The sequence below is a fragment of the Piliocolobus tephrosceles genome, chromosome 5, assembly GCF_002776525.5.
Source record: "Piliocolobus tephrosceles isolate RC106 chromosome 5, ASM277652v3, whole genome shotgun sequence".
NCBI classification, from domain to species: Eukaryota; Metazoa; Chordata; class Mammalia; order Primates; family Cercopithecidae; genus Piliocolobus; species Piliocolobus tephrosceles.
This window is the reverse complement of record NC_045438.1, coordinates 160,823,826-160,847,072: the sequence shown is the minus strand read 5'-3', so window position 1 is coordinate 160,847,072 and position 23,247 is coordinate 160,823,826. Positions and strand designations below refer to the sequence as shown.

The 23,247-nt window shown below is 42.6% G+C and overlaps 1 protein-coding gene across 3 annotated transcripts in view; it reads left to right on the top strand.

Moving 5' to 3' along the window:
- DSP (desmoplakin) overlaps positions 1–23,247 on the top strand; it is a 46,065-nt gene that overhangs the window by 993 nt on the left and 21,825 nt on the right. For all 3 annotated transcript variants that reach the window (XM_023221164.3, XM_023221163.3, XM_023221162.3), the window contains exons 2-6: positions 13,130–13,232; positions 15,508–15,656; positions 16,732–16,906; positions 20,467–20,595; positions 21,557–21,607. In XM_023221164.3, the coding sequence (XP_023076932.2) occupies positions 13,130–13,232; positions 15,508–15,656; positions 16,732–16,906; positions 20,467–20,595; positions 21,557–21,607 (607 nt within the window). The remainder of the gene's footprint in view (positions 1–13,129; positions 13,233–15,507; positions 15,657–16,731; positions 16,907–20,466; positions 20,596–21,556; positions 21,608–23,247) is intronic.

Genomic DNA, 23,247 nt, shown 5'->3' with positions numbered 1-23,247 from the left:
TCGGCCACCCGAGGACGTTTGTATGAAGGCTGCACGTCCGGGCGGCGCGGGGTCCTGTCCCGAGGAGGCCCCGCTTCGGCTTCCCCTGTTCGGCAAACGAAACTTGCCCGCCGGGGTGGCTGCCGGGCCCGGCGCTCCAAGTTCGGCGGGGACTTGCCCGTTCCCCTCGGTCGTCCGCGCCGCGGCCCCGGCGGGCGAGCGCACCTGTGGCTCTGCCTCTGAGCCTTTTGTTTCCTCCTTTTTAAAAACACCGGATGAAAGACCCCAGTGTGCCTCGGATCGCAGAGCGCCAGCCGCGTGTCTGCTTTGATCCAGAATGTGTGGGCAGAGGAGTGTAGGGGGAGGACGACGCAGGGGGCCCGCCCTGGCCTAGGTGCTGCGGGAAGACCCCCCGCTGAGAGGGTCAGCTTCTCTGGATCCTCGCGGAAACAGACCGAGGGCGTCATTTGGGTGGGTGGGGAGAGACCCTGTCCCGGGTCTCGGGAGCTGGACTCTGGATGCCCACGTGGGCGGTGCGCGTTTTGCAGCGCCCCCCACCTCCCCGCCCCCTGCTAGTTCTTCCCAAGTTGGGCTTTTGGGAAAGAGGCTGAGCGTCCGGACGTTATTTACCAGGCGTTGTGGCCCTAGGCCTGGAAGGAGCAACCTGAATGCGCTCCAGGGCAGTTTTGTTTTGCAAGCAGTTTTGAAGGCGGGGACTACTCGAGTTGCAACCTGTTTTCTGCTTGGATTCATTTATTTCTGGAGCATCCTGAAAATCTATTTTCCCTTTTTTTTTTTTTTTTTTTTGAGTTAGCAAAGAATTGTCTCAATCTTGGAGTTCTTTGTTTCCTGAACAAAATGTGTCTGGGGATTTCCAGGGAAAATGTGCTAAGCAATAAGAGGAATGAAAAGTTGGGTTTTCATTACATTTGTTTTAAAATTTTGCCAGCCATTTAAATCTGAAATTTAAATTTTCTCTCGCAGTCCTCCAGGATTTGAGACGCACATCTATCCTTTAAATGTGCGGGTTACACATAGTTTAAATCCAAGTCAGAATGGAATGGGAAGGGTTCTTTAGCAGCTCCTTTTGGCATTTTTAAATGAACCAAGTATTTATTTTGATTATGATTTATAACTATGCGTTTGCTAGCCTGGATTTCTTATCTTTTAAATAGACAACAATCACTACTATTAATCGAATATTTCACTCCCTTGGTTTCTTATACGTTTTGTAGAGAAGTAAAACTTTAATAAATTAATTGGTTAATGAACTGCATCAGGATACATGTTTTATTAGGATTCCTCACTGAAACATTTAATTTTGGGCAGGCTCCATGTTTTTTCATTGTGTAGTATCATTTCTTGTGTTCTGTTTTTCCAACTTAAAGCCTACTTATAAAACTTATCAAGTCTCCCGTCCCTGGGAAGGGGAAAGAGACCCAAGTGAAAAATTACCTGACTTTGAGGCAGGATGTTTTCTCTCCTCATTAATGTTGCTCTGCCCGACGGCAGGCTCAGGGCTTGAGTTGGGAGGCGGTCATTCTTTCTGGGGATCCTGGCAGTGGAGTTTCCTCCCGGGCCTGTCCCAGCCTGCAGTGGTGCTACTGACTACAAAATAGCCCACAAATGCTGACTGCTGCGTTTTCAAATAATAGTGACTGACTGAAGACAGGGCATGTAGCAGTTTTTCTGGTGGCATTCTGGTTTTGTGTGGAGGGATAAGTTTGGCCGTGGCGTGCACTTTGTAGAAGCAGGGTGCCCTCTATGCCCAAGGGAGCCACTGCCCTCTGCTAAGTGAATGATGATTAAGAATTTCATAAGTATTTTTCTGACCCGAAGATTTTCTAAATAAAGGTTTTTGTGGTTTTCTTCTTTTCTTTTTTTTTTTTAAGCTCCAAAACTAGTATAAAAACTATTGGTTGACTTTAAAGTCATTTATTTCAAAAACTGCTATTTATGGCTGAATCATTAAAAGATTGGTGACTTTTGAGCTGAGTGTTTGGTATTTAGCCCTTCCCTAAATAAAGTAATTTGAATGTGTAGGGGGCCCAACTCTTAGTTTTCCTTTGAAAATGACTTTAAAACAGCTCGCGCGCTCTCTCTCTGTCCTTTCCACGAACAGCACTTAACCCATTTTTAGGACAGTATGAGATCTCACTGTATCGTAATCCCCTTTTTTCCCCCTACCACCCGCCTGTTCTTTGTGTCTTTATTTTAGATTGAATTGAATCTGCAACTACTTAATTTTGTTAACCTTTGGTAAATGTTACAATCTTGATAATGAAATAATAGACATGTACATGTCTTGAAATGTATATTTTGGATTCTTCTTGGATAGGATGTTATAGTAATGCTGTTTTCAGTTACAGCAGAATTACTCTAGTCTTATTCCTGTCATTAAAACAAATTACAAATCTGTAGTGAAATTTGTTATCGAAGTAACAAAGTCTCACAGTTAGATCTTTCACCCATCAAAGGGTGGATTTGTGGGAGGATTAAAAGCAGAAAATAGTCATTAAGCTTCAGAAATACGTGGTTATAATATTAATGCTTATTTTTCTTCAGATCTCATGATTTCAAAACTGAGATACATGTGATCATTATTTCATAAACATTTTAAAGTTAGTCTTAAATTAGGTTTTAAGAGAAGCTTATTTCTTGCCATGAGACGAACAGGTCCATTTGCCTGAATTTTAGAGCAGGGGGCCCCTAAGGATCACTTAGCCTGGGCAGAAACCCCACATGCACACTTCAGAGACAGGAAGCTGCGGACGTGCCCAAGATCCCGGAATCCACTTACGGCTGGGTTGGCCTGGGGACCCAAGGATCCTCCCTCACCTTGGTTTCCCTGTGCCTTCACAGCCCGACTTTTAGAATGGACAGGCCTGTCATTACACCATGAAAGTATCTCAAATTCCATTAATTCCTTCATTCAGCAAGTGTTTACTGAGCATCAGCTGCATTCTGCGTTGGGTCAGGGGAGATCAAGGTGGAAATCTATAGCCTTGAAAGGAGCGTAGGCCCTTCCAAGGAAGATAAGTACACGAAGACTAGCACACAAAAGCGGAATGCGCAGGAGGGGTGTACATGACTTCAGAGACTTCACAAGGAGGTGAGAGAACATCTGTCGTGGGGGCACTGGGAAGACTTTATAAAGGAAGTGGTGTCGACCTAGACTTTGGAGTATTTCAGCTGTGTCGAGATGGGTGGGCAGAGAGCCTTCCAGGGGAAGAGATGAGCTTGAGAAAAGTCTGCGAAGCCTGTGGAGTGATCTCCTTTTTGAGCATTCCCTCTGAGCAGGGAGGCAGTAAGATGAAAGGAGGAAGCATCCTCTTTGACCAAGGCATTCAAGATGTCGAATGCCCTGGAGAGGGATTTGGATAGGCAGAGGGAAGCTGGGGCAGGTTTTCACTGAAGCCATTGAAAGTCTCCTCCACTAGAGGAGCAGGGAAGTTAGACGATCATAACTGAGCTTCTGGACTCTTTAGGCATTGGCTTAAGGAAGCCATTGCATCAGTGAAGGAGGGAGGGAATGAAAGTCTGAACCAGGGTGAGGGCGGTGGATGGGAAAGTAGGTATTGCCAAGGTGGAGTGACAGCTTCAGCTAAGAATTGGATGCGAGAGGCAAGGGAGAGTCTGAGAAAACAGGCCCAGAGCTCGAGTGACTCATAGCATAGATAGTCTAAACACTTTTCTGGGAAACGATTGCAAAGCAAGATTTCGTTTAGCTTAGTATGTGGCAGGTAACATTTACATGGTTATTAAATTTAACTTGTGTATTTTGTAAAAATATCAGGTCTGTGGTTCATAATAGTTACCATTACCCGGCAAACACACGGTGATGTGCCTGGTATAGTACGTTTGTTATCTCACGCCTCATAACAAACTTCCCAGTTTACAGATGGGAAACTGAGGTTAAAATATTTAAATGACTTGCCTAAGGTCACACAGCTAGTTAAGTGGTTAAGCTAGATGTGAATCCAGTATACCGCAAGGACCCAAGAGAAGATTAAACCTGCAGTGTGAGAATTCACCTTTTCTACTTGTAAACCCTTTTCGATCTGAGTTGTTACTTATTTTGAATCTGTTGAATTCCTCAGCCTGCATTCCTGTGAAATATTTAATAATCATTCTTTCATTAATACTCTTGTAGAGGAAAAAAGAAACTCAAGTTGATTCTGCATTAAGCCAACTAATTGTTAGTCAGATCTATTTAATGGGACAATACAGCTTTCAACAGTCATTTTTTTCCTCTAAATATGGGCATAATTTCATTGTTCAGGTGATGGAAATGTCTTGGAAAGGGGAAAACTGCTGATGCCCCTGATGCCTCGATGCTGACTTCTCAGGGTGGAGCAAAGGAGGGCTTGGGTGTGAGACTTGGGGAGTGTGTCTTGACTCTCAGCTAACCAGTCTTTCCAGACCAGGAGGTTCTAGAAGGAGTGGTTTCAGTCTGGAGGCCTTGTTGCTGCAGCTGGGAGCAGTGCCACACCCCTTGATTTTCTCCATCGCCCTCCTGCTGGGCTGGTCCCAGTGGCCCTGCCACTTGAAAACGTTCAGGTGTGGTTCTGAATTTGAAGCCGTGGCCCCACAGATCCTAAGACTCAGACATGAGCTGCTCATCTGAGGTGACATCTTGTAAAATACTAGCGCAGTCCAATAATGTATGCCTCGCCACCGACACCTCGGGCTGGAAGGGCTCATGAATGTGAAATCTACATTTCATGAAAATGAAGACGGTTTAGTGAGAAGCTGCAGCAAATAGATCTAAGGTTCTGCTTGGAATTACATTTTGTTTGTTTGTTTTGAGATGGGGTCTTGCTCTGTGGCTCAGGCTGGAGTGCAGTGGCATGATCATAGCTCACTGCAGTCTTGACCACTCAGCCTCAAGTGACTCTCCCACCTCAGCCTCTCGAGTAGCTAGGACCACAGGCATGCGCCACCATACCCAACTAATTAAAAAAAATTTTTTTTTGTAGAGACAAGATCTCACTATGTTGCCCAGGCTGGTCTTGAACTCTTGGGCTCAAGCGATCCTCGCACCTTGGCCTACTAAAGTGCTGGAATTACAGGCAAGAGCCAGTGCACCTGGCCTTTGAATTTTCTTACCCTCAATAAGTTTCTTTCGTGCTGTTAAAGTGTATCACTCTGTATGAATTGTCTCAGTTATATTTGAGTCTTGTAAGGAACCTTAGGAACTTCTGAAAATACCTCACACTTAATACCCAATGCATTACTTCCTTCTCCTCTTTCTCTTTTTTTTTCTTTTCACCCCACCCCCATTTTGCTGGGGGACATCCTTAAAGTTGTGGACTGAGGCAAAGACAAAACACAAAAATGAAATTTCAGCCGGGTGTGGTGGCTCATGCCTGTAATCCAGCACTTTGGGAGGCCGAGGCGGGCGGATCACAAGGTCAGGAGTTCCAGACCAGCCTGGCCAATATGAAGAAACCCCTCTCTACTAAAAATACAAAAATTAGCCAGGCATGGTAGTGTGCTCCTGTAGTGCCAACTGCTCGGGAGGCTGAGGCAGGAGAATCGCCTGAACCCGGGAGGCGGAGGTTGCAGTGAGCTGAGATCGTGCCACTGCACTCCAGTTTGGGTGACAGAGTGAGACTCCATTAAAAAAAAAAAAAAAGAAAGAAATTTCAGAACCATAACAACAGCAGCAGCCTCCGCAAGTAAAAGCTATTGTGAAGTGAGGCCTCCGCCTCTGCAGTGCCCCTCTGAGCCTCATCTCAGCACCAGGATGGGGGTGTTCTACCTGTCCTAGAGGTAGAAAGAAGCTCCAGGCACTGCCAGTGGATGTCACTTTAAGTTGCTCAAGGTCACAGGCTGTATAACTGGAAGTGGCTGAGCTGGGCGTGGACTCCAACTGTGCCCTACTTCAAAGCCCTTCTGAAGTTAATGATATGTGATCAGTTTCCCACTACCCCGCAAACACAATCTGCCACTCACTGTGAAAATCAAGAAAACGGCCTGGAAAAGAAGCAGAACTTTTATTAGAGTACTGTTACTGTAGCTCCTGGGCGAAGACAAAATGCAGGATCAAAGGAGGCTGTTTCTCTAAAATCTATAGAGAAAAAACATCCACCATGTTTATGTTTGTTCACTACTGGAGTGGGAATGGGGAGGGGACAGCTGTGCTCTCTGGTTGAGCTTTGAAATCAGGGTAATGCGATGGGCCAAAATATCTTCAGATCGGTCTTCTGTTTGCCTTTGTTTTTCTTCCACTTTACTAAGCCAAACAAACATGCATTAAGTACCTTTTGTGTGCAGAACCTTACGTTGTTAGGTTAAGCGTTTGTAGGAGTCCAAGATGACTAAGACATGGGACTTTGCTTTCCAGGAGCAGGTAGCCAGGTGCGTATAAACTAATGCAAGAGAGGAGAGGATGCATAGGTGTGATATGGAAAGCTCCATGCAGAAGGCTGTAACTTTTGAAGTTTTGAACTTTTGAAGGATGGTTAACACGGCATTTCAGCTGATGTATATATAGGGTGTTTAATGAATTTGTTTTTTTTTGTTTTTTTCTTGAGACGGAGTTTCGCTCTTGTTGCCCAGGCTGGAGTACAATGGCATGATCTCGACTCACCGCAACCTCCACCTCCTGGGTTCAAGCAATTCTCCTACTTCAGCCACCCGAGTAGCTGAGATTACAGGCATGCGCCACCACATCTGGCTAATTTCGTATTTTTAGTAGAGATAGGGTTTTTCCATGTTGGTCAGGCTGGTCTTGAACTCCTGACCTCAGGTGATCCTCCCGCCTCGGCCTCCCAAAGTGTTGGGATTACAGGTGTGAGCCACCACTCCTGGCTAGTGAATCTTAGAGGTTAAGTATCATCCTTAAATGAAGTATTAAAAATATATTTTGTTTTTATGCAAGATCCTTTCAAGAAACTCAAACAAAATACTACATGTGAAAAATGCTTTGAAAATTATAAAGAGCTAAGCAAATAGGCCTTATGGTCAATATTAATATTAATGCATTACATAACTGTCGTAATTCCTAACACACATTTCCTAAGTTTTTTTCCAGGCAATTATTCCGTGAACCTGAAAACAGAGAGACATATGAGTCTTTCTGACATATGTACAAGAGCCTGTATTGATTGAATGAACAAAAGAAAGAGGAGAGAGAGGAAGGGAGAGACAGAAAGAGGAGGGAAGGAAAGAAGGAGTCCAGTTGGAGAGAAAATATATAAACAGAAAGAAATGCAAAGTTAGGGGGCATGGTCCAAGTGTCTAATGAGCAGTATAAGTTATTATAAAAGTATTTTTATAAAACAAAGAGAGTCACTCTTCATTTCAAAACTTTCTCTTTTTTTTTTTTGCCTATAATGTCCCTCTTTGAAATATTTGTCTTGTATTTTTTATGTTATTTTTTTCTTTATCTTTCTGAAAGTGTGAACTTTTTTTACTTTATCTTTCTGAATATTTTTATTTTTTTAAGATAAGGTCTTGCTCTTTCGCCCAGACTGGAGTGTAGTGGTGCAATCTTGGCTCACTGCAACCTTTGCTTCCCAGGTTCAGCCGTCTCATCTCAACCTGCCATCTCAGCCTCCCAAGTAGCTGGGACTTACAGGCGTGTGTCATCACGCCCAGCTAAGTTTTGTATTTTTTTCTGTAGAGATGGGGTTTCGCCATGCTGCCCAGGCTGATCTTAAACTCCTGGGTTCAAGCAATCAGGTGGCCTCTGCCTCCCAAAGTGCTGGGATTACAGGCATGAGCCACGGCGCCCAACCTTGTCTTGTATTTTTAAAAATAATATTTTTGGCAACACATGTAAAGCTTATGCCTTAGGACAGCTAGTTTTGGAGTCCTATTTTTAAAGAAAAATTTTTTTCGAAGGTAGTAAAATAAAACCTTGAAATCTTGGTAACATTGTTCACACATTCATGTGGTCGGTGTTTGGATTAGAATGCAGAACTTGTTTTCTTTTAACCACCAATGAAGGGCTCTCTATGCAAATATTTGCAACCCTTACTTGTTTAAACAAGTTTTAGCATGAACTTTAAAAAAAAGTATGTGCAGGTAGGTTCTTTGTAGTATGACTCATTTATCTCTCAAGAGAGTTAAAAACTTTTAAGGATGAGGTTTTTTTTAAAGGGCACTATTACTTTGGTTTAAAAGTCAATATTCTTTTGATAAATTTGACCCAAATGACTTATTTTCTTTTTCTTTTTCTTTTTTTTTTAAAAAAAGCACATGACATCTGCCATCTTCTGTGCCACTGAAATGGGATTTAAAAATTGAACTTCATGGCTTGTTACTTTAATTCGTAACATGATTTGAAAATCTCTCAACCCCTAACACCTATATGTAGCAGTATTAAAAATGTCTTTGAGGCTAGGGGTTTAAAAAATTTTTATACACTTGTTAGTAAGTACATCATTTTAAAATTATTTATTTATACATAATAGAATTTTGCATTTTCCCAAACTGTACTATATGCATTAAATTTAATTTAATTACCATGAATATATTTATTTACCATGAACTTAACATAGACATTTGTATTATTTTCAGTAAGGAAGAATGACTTTGGTGGTTTCCTAAAATTGAGTTACAGAATGAATGAGGTAAAGAAATCTTACATACCATTTAGCCCAACAGATGGAGATAGAAATTTCTGAGATTAAAAAAAAATCTAAAATTATGTGGTCAAATAAAAAATATATATATATATATATATATATAAAATCTGACTTAGAAAGGTTTGAATAACAGCTTTAAAAACATGCTTTTCCTGGCTGGGTGCGGTGACTCACGTCTGTAATCCCAGCACTTTGGGAGGCCAAGGTGGGCGGATCACTTGAGGTCAGGAGTTTGAGACCAGTCTGGCCAAAATTTGGTGAAACCCTGTCTCTACTAAAAATACAAAAATTAGCTTTGCGTGGTGGCAGTGTGCCTCTAATCCCAGATATGTGGGACACTGAGGCAGAAGAATCACTTGAACCCAGGAGGCGGAGGTCGCAACGAACTGAGATTATCCCACTGCACTCCAACCTGGGCGCCAGAGTGAGACTCCTTCTCAAAAAAAAAAAAGGGGGCATGTTTCCTGAAGCAAGCTCTCCTGGCTCTTGTGCTGAAGAATCCAGTGCTACACATACAGCTGGTGTCTGTCTGACATCAGCCTGAACCGATGGGTCGAAATCCTTTCCCCTGAACTTCCTCCCTGATTAAGTACAGCGAGTTCTGTGTGGATTCTTCACTGGGCTAAGACAAGCAAACTGACCTGTCAAGGTGGATTTCCTATACCTTAATTGGCCTGAGTCTCCCTCTGTCTTGTTTTGATGGACTGAGTCATTCACAAGATGTATACCTAGTTCCCTTTCTCGCCTCAGTCTGTTTCCAAAGGGAATTCTTGGCCACACCTAAGACTGAAGTTGGATTCTTACAGATGAAAGATAGAAGTAGACCTTGTTTTAAGGATCAGATGTGGTCTTGAAAAGTTGTGTATATGATGAAATTTGGTTAATCAGATCACACTTCCCAATAGACAAATAGTGATATCAAAGATTCTTTATTTCATTGTTCCAACACTTTAGCTTTTTATGTTTTCAACCCTTTAAAGGATTAGATTTTTGTGCATTCCCCATTCCTATGCAGTTGTTAATTTATTTACTAACATGCCATGCAAAACATTTAAATGTTCCAGTGGATATCAGGAACATATGAGACAGGGCGCGGCGGCTCACGCCTGTAATCCTAACACTTAGGGAGGCTGAGGCGGGCAGATCATTTGAGGTCAGGAGTTTGAGACCAGCCTGACCAACATGGTGAAACCCCATCTCTACTAAAAACACACAAAAAAATAGCTGGGTGTGGTGGTGCATGCTTGTAGTCCCAGCTACTCGGGAGGCTGAGGCAGGAGAATCACTTGAACCTGGGAAACGGAGGTTAAAGTGAGCTGAGATCGCGCCACTGCACTCCAGCCTGGGCAACAGAGCAAGACTCCATCTCGGGGGAAAAAGAAAAAAGAACATAGGAAAATCTTTTAGAAAGGCACGAATAATTTATTTGGTATTATTAGCAGCATATGAAGTTTCCTGTTTTTTTTTTTGGTTCGGATATGGGTAGGCAAGGGGAGGCAGGTAAGATATCTTCTCTATAGGATGCCAACTGATCTCTAGAGAAATAGGAATGTCTTCTAAAACTAGGGGGAGGGAATTAAAACATAGAGAAAACCCACCAATGTTTTAAGCCAATGTTTGGTTGCCTTACCTCCTTTATCCTGGATGTAATTCATTTCTAACTGTTGTATAACTAACTAGTCTAAGGTCTTGGGTAAAAAGAAGCTGGTGAGTTTTATATTTTGTGGTCAAATGAATTTGGTCTCATAAATTCACTTTGAAAAATGTGTATGTACACTTCGGTGCATTCATTCACAATTGCGTGAATAAGAACATTCACACAGTTCGGTGCGTTCATTCACAATTGTGAATGAACAATTGTGTTTGTCCTCCCTGTCTCTGTTTTTTAATACATTTTAATTCTAGAATAGTTTTAGATTTGTAGAAAAGTTACAAAATAGTGCAAAGTTTGTGTATACCCTCACCCAGTTTCCCCTGCCTCCATCATTTTGTTTTCTTAACAGCTGGGGTTTATGCTGTGTTGCCCAGGCTAGTCTTGAACTGCTGAGCTCAAGCGATCCGTTTACCTTGGCCTCCCAAAGTGCTGGGATTACAGGCGTGCCCCACCCTCATCTTATAGCTCAGTTTGTGATCATTTTTACAGCAGCACACATTGTTAAATAATTTAGGAAACCCTCACTTTCCATTGTGCTAAGAGAAAACTCTTTCATTTATCTGCTTGGGACTGGCATTCTTTGTGGGAATCACCCTCGGAGCCAAATTGCTGAACAGAATTTTTTAATGTTTCAGAATAAATGTATTCCTATGTCCCTTCAATAAAGAAAACAAACATAGTTACACAGGACCTTCCTAATGTTTTAATTCATTCTAGGGTTCTGAGTGAGGTTGCTGGGTTTTGTAATGTTTTCCTTTGTCTCTTGAATTTCTTTCCTCTGTTTTATAACAGGTATGTTTTGGAAGGTGTTCTAAGTCAGTTGGAATTCTGTACAAGTTAGGACAACACATGCGATCTTGCTTATATCTCGGCAGTGTGAGGAATGGACCTCATTTCCTGTATAATCTGGAGTGGAAGAAGAGACTGGTTGCATTGGTGATGGGAGGGGGCAGTCCTGGTTTTGAGAGGTGGATGACTCTGGCACCACCTCACCTTTACCCGCCTGGAGGAGCTTGTGTCTTCTTCGGGGAGTAGTTCCCAGGGAGGTCTGGGCTCCTCACCCACATTCATCTAGTCCTGGCTTGTTGAGGAGTCTTGCCTGCAGGGAGGAACCCCAAATGGGTGGCCAAAAAAGAAAGTGCTTTCCTATGGTGAGACAGTGCAGGCAGGTGCTGCGGAAGAATTCCCACACTACTGTGATCTTATCCCATCTATGCATAATGCAGCCATTGTTTGTCAAACTTTGTTTTTTAAACGGTGAAATTCTTTCTTTAAAACACACACACACACTATCCAGTTGGTTAGACAGGCATCAGATAAAAGCAGGCTCAGGCTGGCCCTGACTGAAGGGCTGGGTAGGAAGAGCCAATTTCTTGTAGCACATCCGTGAGGACTTTTCACAGATGTTAAATAATCACTTGGTCTGCTTTAAACTTCTCTGAAACCAAACTACAGTGGGCTGTGCTGTGGCATAGTATATCTTGGTAAATTTAAAAGCCAGACGTTGGTTATGCCTTGCTTGAAGAGCAAATGAAACTGTCATCTCTTTCTTTAAGATACAGACCGTCTGCAGCATTTTTTGTCAACACCACTGTTGTTTTAAGGTTTCTTCTAGGAGTCTTCCGGAAAAGTGCCTCATTTGGAATGTACATTGAATGAGCTTCATTGTAGAGAAAAATAGGTGTTCTAGGAACATCTTGAAAGGAGAATGGGTTTGTTTTGCAATAAAGATAATGTATTTAAATTTTCCATCACTTTCTTCACACCATGATTTTTAAAAAACCATTATTGTCTTTTACAGGAATTACAGAATATATATATATATATATATATTTATTTACAGACAGAGTCTCACTCTGTCACCTAGGCAAGAGTACAGTGGTGTGATCATAACATGTCGCAGCCTCCAACTCGTGGGCTCAAGTGATCCTCCCGCCTCAGCTTCCTGAGTAGCTAGAGCTGCAGACACGCATCGCAATGTTTGGCTAATTTAAAAACAATCTTTTTTTTTTTTTTGTAAGACAGGGTCTTGCTGTGTTGCTCAGGCTGGTCTCCAACTTCTGGACTTAATCAGTCCTCCTGCCTTGGCTTCCCAAAGCACTGGGATTACAGGCGCGAACCACTGGGTCTGGCCAATGCTTTTGTAGTGTAAGCTTTTTTCTCCTCTCCTACCTTTCCTTCAGCCAGACTTGCCAGTGAAATCTTCGTGCTCTGTGTCTGACACCGTGAGGTCTTCCTGCAGAGGGACTTGTGGTGTTGGGGACTGTCATTAGGGACCGCTGTGGGATGAAGCAGGAGTGAAGCTGAAATAGCTCTGTGTCATTGTCATTGCCGGAAGTGTGTTTTTATAACTCAAAGAGAGATATATCTGGATTGGATCCTGGACCTGGGAGGGGAAAACTTGCTGTGAAGGACATTATTGGGCTCATTGGTGAAATCTGAACAAGTTCTATTAATTGGAAAATTGTTCGTGTCAATCGTAAATTTTCTGATTTTGATCATTGTTTTGTGGTTATATATAAGTGAATGCTTTTATCTTTAGGAATGATATGCTGAGATATTTGGGGGTTAGAAAGGCATGTTTATTCTCAAATGATTCAGAAAAAAAATATGTTTACAGAGATAAATACATGCTGAAATATTTGGGGGTAGAAGGGCATGGTTATTCTCAAATGGTTCAGAAAAAAATAATATATACACGTAGATAAATACACACACATTATGGAGAGTGGAGAAGGGGGATAAAGGAAACATAAGAAAATGTTAACAATTGGGATTCCGGGTAAAGGGTCTCACAGGAGTGGTTTTGTCCCGTTTTTGCAACTTTTGCAAGTTTGAAATTATTTCAGAATTGAATTAAGTTATTTAATGTCTGGTTTATTTGTGTTTGCCTCCTTAGTCAAACCGGCACGATGTCCAGGCACCAGAACCAGAACACCATCCAGGAGCTGCTGCAGAACTGCTCCGACTGCTTGATGCGAGCAGAGCTCATCGTGCAGCCCGTAAGCTTTCTCTGTTCACCTCGCTTCCCCCAAAGCCTTGGCCACACCCAGCTGTGCTCTGGTTAGCTTCTGCTGCCTGGGGCCACCCTATTCACTGACCTCTGTCACGGAGTGTTTAGAGATGCTGTTTTTCAGAACAGACTACAGAGAGATGTGCCTTCTTAACCTGTTTGTAATGTTGGTTTAACAATGGGAATCAGCTTTCAAACACTTCTCCGTCGTCCCCCAACAAATGTTTACATCATAGATTGCCACGTTTTTGGAAATAAAGCAATTTATGATTTATGTGACATTTTGAAACTTTCCATTCTGAGAAATGCAGCCTGGCAAGTTTCTGTTCCTGGGTTGGGATGGAGCTTCATGTGCACCATCAATTTAGTATGATTTTTTTTTTCAGGGAAAATGACTATATTGAGATAACAATTCTATCCAGGAAACAGAAAAATCTGGAAAAATAGGCAGTGGAAAATTGAGGAGAAATGGTAACATTTGCGAGAACCCTGAGATGTTTCTTGAGATAACTGAGACATCCTAGGATCTCATCAAATCCAGATTAGAAATCATGGAGTTCGTGGTATTTGCTGTGTAAAGTCTTCATTTTAAAACACTAGCATTCACCTTTGCTCCGAGTGTGCTAAAAACAGAATAGGGAATGGTGGGGCCGTAGCCATCTTTTCCATCCCTTTCCTGAGTTACTGAATCTTCTCAGCGAAGTCTCCCTAATGCTGACATCGGTTTCAAAGTTACATCTGGAATCTGCCTCATTACAAAGTACCCCCTTTAAATAACCTATATTTGAAACAGATTTTAACCAGATGAATTTATTGTTCTATTTAGATAATATTTTAATGTTCTAATTTCTTAATTTAGATACTGTGTGGGTTCTAGTTCTGAGTTTCTTTATTCAATTAAAAAAATAATGTCACTTTAGTCCATGTTTAGAGATATTTGGGGCTCAGCAAACTAGCTTGGCTCCAGTTCTGGTTGTTTCCAGCGTCTGATTTGAAACATACTCCTTGAAATGTTCCTCACAGTGGCCCAATTCCTTCACACAAAACAAAATAGTAGAACCAGTGACTTAATAATGAACACACACACACACCAGTCATTTGTAGTGACTGTGGATACATTTTACATGTAGCTCTGAAAATTTGCATGGCCTCATGTTCTCGGTTTATTTTTACTTATATGCATCAATGTGCAATAAAAACAGGTTAGGGAAATAGTGTCATATTTGCTAACATTTCTGTTTAGAGAAATGAGGTTCATTTGGCTAAAGCCAAGTAAAGGCAGCAGATAGAAAATTCCAGAGAATTTTGCTTCAGGTGGCACTGAAGCAGAGGAGGAAGCTTTCTGTTTTTGTTTTTATTTTTCTAAATACAAAACCCTTTTTAAATTTTGAAATAGTTATAGACTCATAAGAAGTTGCAAAAATAGTACAGAGGGGTCTCTACCCAGTACCCGGCTTCTCCCAGTGGTGACATCTTATATGATTATAGTCATCATCAAAACCAGGACATTGATTGGCCCAATACAGTTAACCAGGCAGAAGCCTTCTTTTTAAGAACTGAAGCGTTGGCCGGGCATGGTGGCTTACGCTTATATTCCCAGCACTTTGGGAGGCCGACGCAGGTGGATCACTTGAGGTCAGGAGTTCGAGACCAGCCTGGCCAACATGGTGAAAACCCGCCTCTACTAAAAATACAAAAATTAGCCTGGCATGGTGGCACATGCCTGTAGTCCCAGCTACTCAGGAGCCTGAGGCAGAATTGCTTGAACCCTGGAGGCAGAGGTTGCAGTGAGCCGAGATCGCACCACTGCACTCCAGCCTGGGCAACAGAGCAAGGCTTTGTCTCAAAAAAAAAAAAAAGAACTAAAATGTTATGTTCCCATAAGGTATAGGAAAAATTCAGTTTGTGCATAAGAGGCCCCATCTGGCATAACCGTACAGTGTCCCTATCACAGTGAAATTCCCATTAGATGAGAGTTGTGTGTAAATATGAAAGATCAGCATGTAACATATTGAAGCAAGGCGAAGGTTAGCATTCGGTAAATTGTGCCTTTAAAAGCCAAGCAAATTTAAAAGATAGTCCACAAACTTTGGTTCATGAATCTCCCTCTGTTTACCTTCTTATCTCAATAACATCATTTTCAGTGAGGAAAAACCTGACGGTTTTTGTCAGGTTTACAGTGCAAGCTCTTGCTTCCTTTAATGCACATGAAGCTTTTCTTCCCGGTAGTGTGTGTTTTCCTTGATGAGAACGCTTTCTTTCAGGAACTGAAGTACGGAGATGGAATACAGCTGACTCGGAGTCGAGAATTGGATGAGTGTTTTGCCCAGGCCAATGACCAGATGGAAATCCTCGACAGCTTGATCAGAGAGATGCGGCAGATGGGCCAGCCCTGTGATGCTTACCAGAAGAGGTATTGTCCACAGAGCATGGATCGGGCAGTCCCCATGAAAAAGAACACCACATACCCAGTTACGGTCAATTCCATGACCTAGGTCTTCCTTTGAAGGCAGCACAAATGTTCCCAAGGAAAGGCTTGCTTAGTTGGTATTTTGCAGCTTTATTATGTATCTCCTATACAATAAAGTGATCGGTTCATTATAGATGTTAACTGTACCCCTCACTTCAGAGGACAGAAAGGCCTTTTTTTTTTTTTGAGACAGGGTCTCTCTGTCACCCAAGCGGGAGTGCAGTGGCACAAATGTGGCTCACCGCAGCCTCGACCTCCTGGGCTCAAGCAATCCTCCCACTTCAGCCTCTCAAGTAGCTGGGCTATAGGCATGTGCCACACCTGGCAAATTAAAAAAAAATTTTTTGTGGAGCCAGGGTTTTGCCGTGTTGCTCAGGCTGATCTGGAACTCCTAGGCTCAAGCAATCCTCCGTCTTGGGCTTCCCAAAGTGCTGGGATTACAGGTGTGCATCACTTAAGGGTCTAAAGTATCAAGTCAAGCTTAGTTGAATAAATACAAAAATGAGACCCTTAGAGTTGGAAGCACAGACTATAAGGCAGAAAAATGTAGTCTGAATTTGTTCTGCTACTGCCTGGGGCCCAGGGTACTAGGAAAACTAGTAGCCGGGCGTGGTGGCGGGCACCTGTAGTCCCAGCTACTCGGGAGGCTGAGGCAGGAGAATGGTGTGAACCCGGGAGGCGGAGCTTGCAGTGAGCCGAGATCGCGCCACTGCACTCCAGCCTGGGTGACAGAGCCAGACTCCGTCTCAAAAAAAAAAAGAAGTTACTCTCAGATTAGGCAAAGGCAGTGACGCTTTCTATGCTGTTTCACACTTTGAACCTCTTCCTAAGATTTAATTTGTTGTATGTGATTAAGACTTAAGTCCTGGGGTAAAGAAAAAAAAACCTTCAAATACCATAAAACATTTATAGCTTTTCTATTGACACAAAAGACTCAGAAAAGGGGAAATTGGCCCAGAATGGGTTTTCATAGGCTGTTTTCCTGCAGTAGTTTAAGGGTTTTTTTTTTTCTTTTCAGACTTCTTCAGCTCCAAGAGCAAATGCGAGCCCTTTATAAAGCCATCAGTGTCCCTCGAGTCCGCAGGGCCAGCTCCAAGGGTGGTGGAGGCTACACTTGTCAGAGCGGCTCTGGTTGGGATGAGTTCACCAAGCACGTCACCAGTGAATGTTTGGGATGGATGAGGCAGCAAAGGGTAAGCAGCTTCTTGAACAGCCCATACCTGTGCAGGCCAGGCCTTCCAGCACGATGGGGTCAGCCCATGTGTTTGTGTGACGAAGAGTCTTCTAGACCTCAGGTGGCAGCAGCAGCTTGCTGTTTGCAGGATTTTCCTCCTATACAATTTGAAAAGTGGTCTTCTATTTTGGAATGAATGAGATTTCAGTGTGGCTTGAGGACTCAACCTCATTGCTTTATAGTCATCCTTTATCACACAGGTCATATTTAACATGTGTAATTTAGTTAGACTTTGAATATCCAGTTCTTACACTGACCCCCGGAAAAATCTGTTGTGGGAGTTTATGTGCTAAATAACTTCATTGTTCTATGTGAGTGGCAACTGACCTCATCTGTTTTACTCATAGGTACTTGAAAAACAGCCCATTGTGGCAGTTCATTTAAAATGTCCACAGATTGGAGGAGCTGGAAACAGTGAAACTAGCCGTTCTGGTTTGGGCTCATTGGTTGCTTACCTTATACTTTTGAAGTCTCAGTTGTCTCATTGTGCAACCATCATGTCACCGGTGTGGGAGTGAAGTAAAATAATGTTGGAAGGACATGCTGATCCTTTCCGTAGAACTGGAGTTTCTGCAAAGTATTTTTCAAGACTAATGATTGTTGTGTTGTTTCATGTAATCATTATGTCCTATAATGAACAGGTGGTGGTAGAAATATGCCACAATCATGTAGATGGGAATTTTATAATGAAAACCTACTCCTAACCCTTCCCTTGAGAATGTGGATGTGTTAGAGTGATAAGTTGTGGAGAGATTGTTACGCAATGTAGATGTGGTCGTAAGAAAGCTGGTTTGTTTAGTTGTTAGACTAATTCAGCAGTGGTTCTAAAATGTCTCAACTCCTTTAAAATTTTTATGTATTCTTTCCTAAGTAGTGTGGACTTCAGTGACTAAACATTCATTCATTCATTCAGTTAACTTTTTCTCCCATTTATTATAAAGAATATAAGCTATTACAGAAGGTGGGGCTTAGAGAGGGAAAAAAGTCAGTTAAAGTATCAGAAACCTCAATACAAACCTATTTGTATGTTTTTCAAATTTCCTTTTAATCTTTGAGCACATTTCTTGAGGATTTTATATGTCTTGGCACCTGAGGGTTCAAAGATTATGGTCCCTAGTCCTGAAAATGAGTATTATTGAAGAAAACAAGATGCATACCAAATGCCAAATTTCTGTCTAGATCAGTTATAATACATTCTTGCTTAGTTGGGAGTAGGGGGAGGGTGGCCAGCTCCTGTGGAGTGGAGCAGTCAAAGGAAGACATGGCGGGGCTGATGGGGCTTAACTACGTCTTAAGGATCTGCAATGATGGGCAAAACAGCCTTCCTCAAATTAGTTAATGAAACGTCACATCCCCTAAAGTTGTCTTAGTATCACAGTTATAAAAGGATGACAGCCTGTAATTTGTCATTTTTTTTTGTATTTATGTTGAGTGTAGCCTTTTAAGAATATAGTAAATGCTCAATGGTTTTAAATTTTGGAAAAGTATTACCACACGAATTCAGTTTTATGTCATTTTCTTTTTTTTTTGAGACGGAGTCTCGCTCTGTTGCCCAGGCTGGAGTGCAGTGGCATGATCTCGGCTCACTGCAACCTCCGCCTCCTGGGTTCAAGCGATTCTCCTGCCTCAGCCTCCCGAGTAGCTGGGACTACAGGCGCCTGCCACCATGCCTGGCTAATTTTGTGTATTTTCAGTAGAGACGAGGTTTCACCATGTTGGTCAGGCTGATTTCGAACTCCTGACCTTGTCATCCGCCCGCCTTGGCCTCCTAAAGTATTGGGATTACAGGTGTGAACCACTGCGCCTGGCCAGTTTTATGTCATTTTCTAACAGAAGCAATTGATGAGCGATGCTTTCCAGATTAGGCAGGCAGCCCTCATGGTTGCAAACAAACTAAAAGTTGTTTGATTGCTTACTGCAGGTTTGCTCTGGGATTTGCTCTGGCTCCTTTCCTCTTATCCCTTGTTCCCCTGCATTCTTTACCTTGTTCCCAGGAGACTGAGCTGCAGGGCCCAGCTGATAAGGGAACTGTTGCCCCAGTAGCCAGTCAGGAGGCAGGCACTCCTGAGCCTTTGTTTTGTTTCCCTGATTTGTGTTTGCCGATGGACGGGTCAGATACTATACACCTGGCTGGTAATGAGAGGCGTGAGCCGGAGCCTGGTCACGTTGCTAATGTCCCACTGCATGCACCTGGCTGTCTCTGGTTTAAAGCCGAGACAGCCGTGGGAGAGAAGGGTCAAAGTCCTGGGTAAACTTCTGTTGTCTGACTCTGAAATGGCTCCCTTTTCTGAAGCCTTGCCAAGTGTATTAGAACATGGATGTGGCTTAGAACAATGTGTTTTATGTTCTTACTGCAATCCCAGATTGGAATGTTTGCCCTTGGCATGTCCAAGAGATGACACAGGTGATTTGGAAATTTATATGTACTCATGCAAAAGAAGAGTGAGATAATGGACTTGCTCCAGTGTGAAACTGGTGGAACAATGTGTGTGATTCTTATTGTGAAACATTCTTAAATTTGAGGCTCAAATAATAAATTTAGTCAGATTTAATTTTTTTAAAAAGGTAACTTAAGCCCACAATCCTAATATTGCCAACACTTATGGAAATTGAATCTTTGAGTAGATATAGTAACTTCCCTTTGAAATGGGCCATAGGGAGTTTTGCATCCTGAAAGGGAATGGTGTATGCTGGATTTTAAAAAGCCAGTAATTACATCCATATCCATCAAGACAACATAAAGAAATAAACAATGAAAGATACTGTTAGGTCAACTCTTTAGTTTGGGGAACAGTGTATAATTGCATTTACTCATTGATTTTTGATGCACATTTGAGAATGATGAAATGAGTATTTTATAACATAGCATACATATATATGCACACACATGTTCTGTGCACATGCTTGCTTGCCTGTGCACAGGTAGATTTGTTTTTCTTCAGAAGACATGATCTTGGTTTTAAGGTTCCCATTTCCAAATTTCCTCCTCTGCCCATCCTGAGCTGGGGTCAAACAAGTTGAGGGAAGTATTTGGCAGCCCTGCATTAGCCGTTTGGGAACCTTGAATCTTTAAAAAATATTCTGGCCTCAAAAATACTCCATATTTACAGGCTGGGCGCGGTGGCTCACGCCTGTGATCCCAGCACTCTGGGAGGCCAATGCCGGCGGATCAGGAGATGGAGACCATCCTGGCTAACACAGTGAAACCCCGTGTCTACTAAAAATACAAAAAAATTAGCTGGGCTTGGTTGCGGGCGCCTGTAGTTCCAGCTACTCCGGAGGCTGAGGCAGGAGAATGGCGTGAACCTGGGAGGTGGAGCTTGCAGTGAGCCGAGATTGCGCCACTGCACCCCAGCCTGGGCAACAGAGCGAGACTCCATATCAAAAAAAAAAAAAAAAAAAAAACTCCATATTTACATCTTTGGTTCTACCTGAAGTAAAGCCGTGATGCTGTACATAAGTGAATCAGGTGCAAAGGTGTGAAAACAAAGGGTGCCTCTGTTTGTCTTTCCTTCCCAGGCGCAGATGGACTTGGTGGCCTGGGGCGTGGACCTGGCCTCAGTGGAGCAGCACATCAACAGCCACCGGAGCATCCACAATGCCATCGGCGACTATCGCTGGCAGCTGGACAAAATTAAAGCCGACCTGGTACTTTTCAATGTTTCATTTTAGAGTCTTAATTCAAATTATCTACCGAAGGATCATGTAATTAATCAATCCCAGGGAGTTTCTTCTGAAACACTGCTAGTATTTCTTTTCCAAAAGACTGGAAAGTTTTAGAAATCCCATTTCTTAAATGGGGAAGTGGAAGTAGTAGCCCTGTTAGAGATTATGTTAACACTCGAAGAGGAGTTAAACGAGAGGCTGAGGGTGTGCAAACACTCATTTGCAGTGTGTGAAGAAGTATCTTTGGAGGTGGCAGGTTGTTTCTGCAGTAAGCAGAACATCTTTTTGAACGGGAGATGCAACAATCATATGCAGTAGTTTGTGTCACTGGTGAATCCTTTCCTAGGTGGTAATTAAAACATTATTTCTACTGAGCAAAGCCCCATCTCATCCCGACACCCGCTCCCGTGCTGAAAAAGTCAGACTTGAAACTGGGTTGAGAATTACAGCATAAAATCATAACTGATCTTAAGTGCTTAGTTTCCCCCAGGTCTCTACACTTGTAAATCACTAAACTTTTTTTTTTTTTTTTTTAAATCTTAGACCAAAGCTTCTCATCCTCCCTTCTTCTTCTGGCTTTTTGGGGGGCTTACTTTTGTCCACCTGAGCACCTGACCAACTTTCTCCTTCATTTCTCTAAGACCTAGGGAATCCTAAATCATGTCTTTAAACTTTGAGACAATTTTCTAACAAGTGAGTCTTTAAGTGACCCTGATCTGGGCTTTCCTTTGTGGAGACGCTGCTGCCAGGCCAGCAAGGGTTTGCTTTCCAACCGCCTAGGAAAAAGTCCCCATGGGTGAAATATTTCATAGAGCAAGTACTTCTTTCTTTGTATGGAGGGATCTGAGGCCAGTATCTGATGAAAAGGAGGTTTAGAAGGGCCACTCTTTTCTATACAGTCCACAGGGGGATTTATATCTGCCTGCTTTTTGTTGTCTTCTAGCGTGAGAAATCTGCCATCTACCAGTTGGAGGAGGAGTATGAAAACCTGCTGGTAAGCTCATGTATTTCTCAAGTGCATAGACGTTCCGTTGTTTCCAATTCAATTCTGTTCGAGAACTACCAAGCACGTCCCGGCGGGGAGGCGCCTGCTCATCGATGCTGATGTTGCTGCTGCTGCTGAGTTTCCTTTAGAAGTGAATTTTAAACGTTGTTTTTTCTTTTTTTCTTTTAAGTAGAGACAGGGTTTCACCAGGTTCACTGTGTTAGCCTAGGTTGGTCTCAAACTCCTGACCTCAAGTGATCCGCCCCCCTTGGCCTCCCAAAGTGCTGGGATTATAGGCATGAGCCACCGCACCTGGCCTAAAAGTTGTTTTCAGGAGACAGTCCCTACTGCTGTTCTGTTTTCAAGGTGTGTCACATAAATGGCACTTGTTAAATACTTGCAGCTGAAGCAAGAAAACGTTGCCACTTGTGAATTGTGGTCTTTTTTTATGAAGTCTAAGCAAAAATAAAAGTTATTTTTCTCAAGATAGAGGTCTACCAGATCATCATCACAATTTTATGACAGACTCTGTGATAGCAGTTACTTGATTCATAAGAGGAGAGATTTCCATTCTTCTGCCTGTTTGTGTCACCGTATCTTTACTTTTTAATGTTTCCGTGTTGGCAATGATATGTTTTAAATAACGTCACTGGTGGTGACACAGTGATTTTCCTATTGGGCTGGGGTGTGAGTTATGTCACTTTGAATTTTTGGGGAGAAAGTAGGAAAAGCTTGATTTCTCTGAGTCCATTTTCCCCTCATAGTCCAAAACTAATTATTGATGGGTACAAAAATACAGTTAGATAGAAGGAATAAGTTCTAATAGTTGGTAGTACAATAGGGATATTATAGTTAGTGATAATTTATTGTATATTTCAAAATAGCTGGAAGAAAATATTTGTAATGTTCCCAACACACAGAAAAGATAAATGTTCGAGGTGATGGATATCCCAGTTATCCTGATTTGATCATTATACATTGTATGCATGTGTCCAGGTATCATGTGTACCCCCAAATATGTACAACTATATCAGTAAAAAAATACCAAAAAAAGACCTTATTTAGAAGAATAAAAAAAATTTTTTTTTTTTTTTTGAGACGGAGTCTTGCTCTGTCGCCCAGGCTGGAGTGCAGTGGCTGGATCTCAGCTCACTGCAAGCTCCGCCTCCCGGGTTCACGCCATTCTCCTGCCTCAGCCTCCTGAGTAGCTGGGACCACAGGCGCCGGCCACCTCGCCCGGCTAATTTTTTGTATTTTTAGTAGAGACGGGGTTTCACCGTGTTAGCCAGGATGGTCTCCATCTCCTTACCTCGTGATCCGCTCGTCTCGGCCTCCCAAAGTGCTGGGATTACAGGCTTGAGCCACCGCGCCCGGCCAGAAGAATAAAAAAATTTAAGGCCAGACTTGGTGGCTGATGCCCATAATTCCAGCACTTTGGGAGGCCAAGGCAGGAGGATCATCTGAGGTTGGGAGCTCGAGACCAGCCTGGCCAACTGGTGAAACCCCGTCTCTACTAAAAATACAAAAATTAGCGGGACGTGGTGGTGCATGTCTGTAATCCCAGCTACTCAGGAAGCTGAGGCAGGAGAATCGCTTAAACCTGGGAGGTGGAGGTTGCAGTGAGCCGAGATCGCGCCACTGCACTCCAT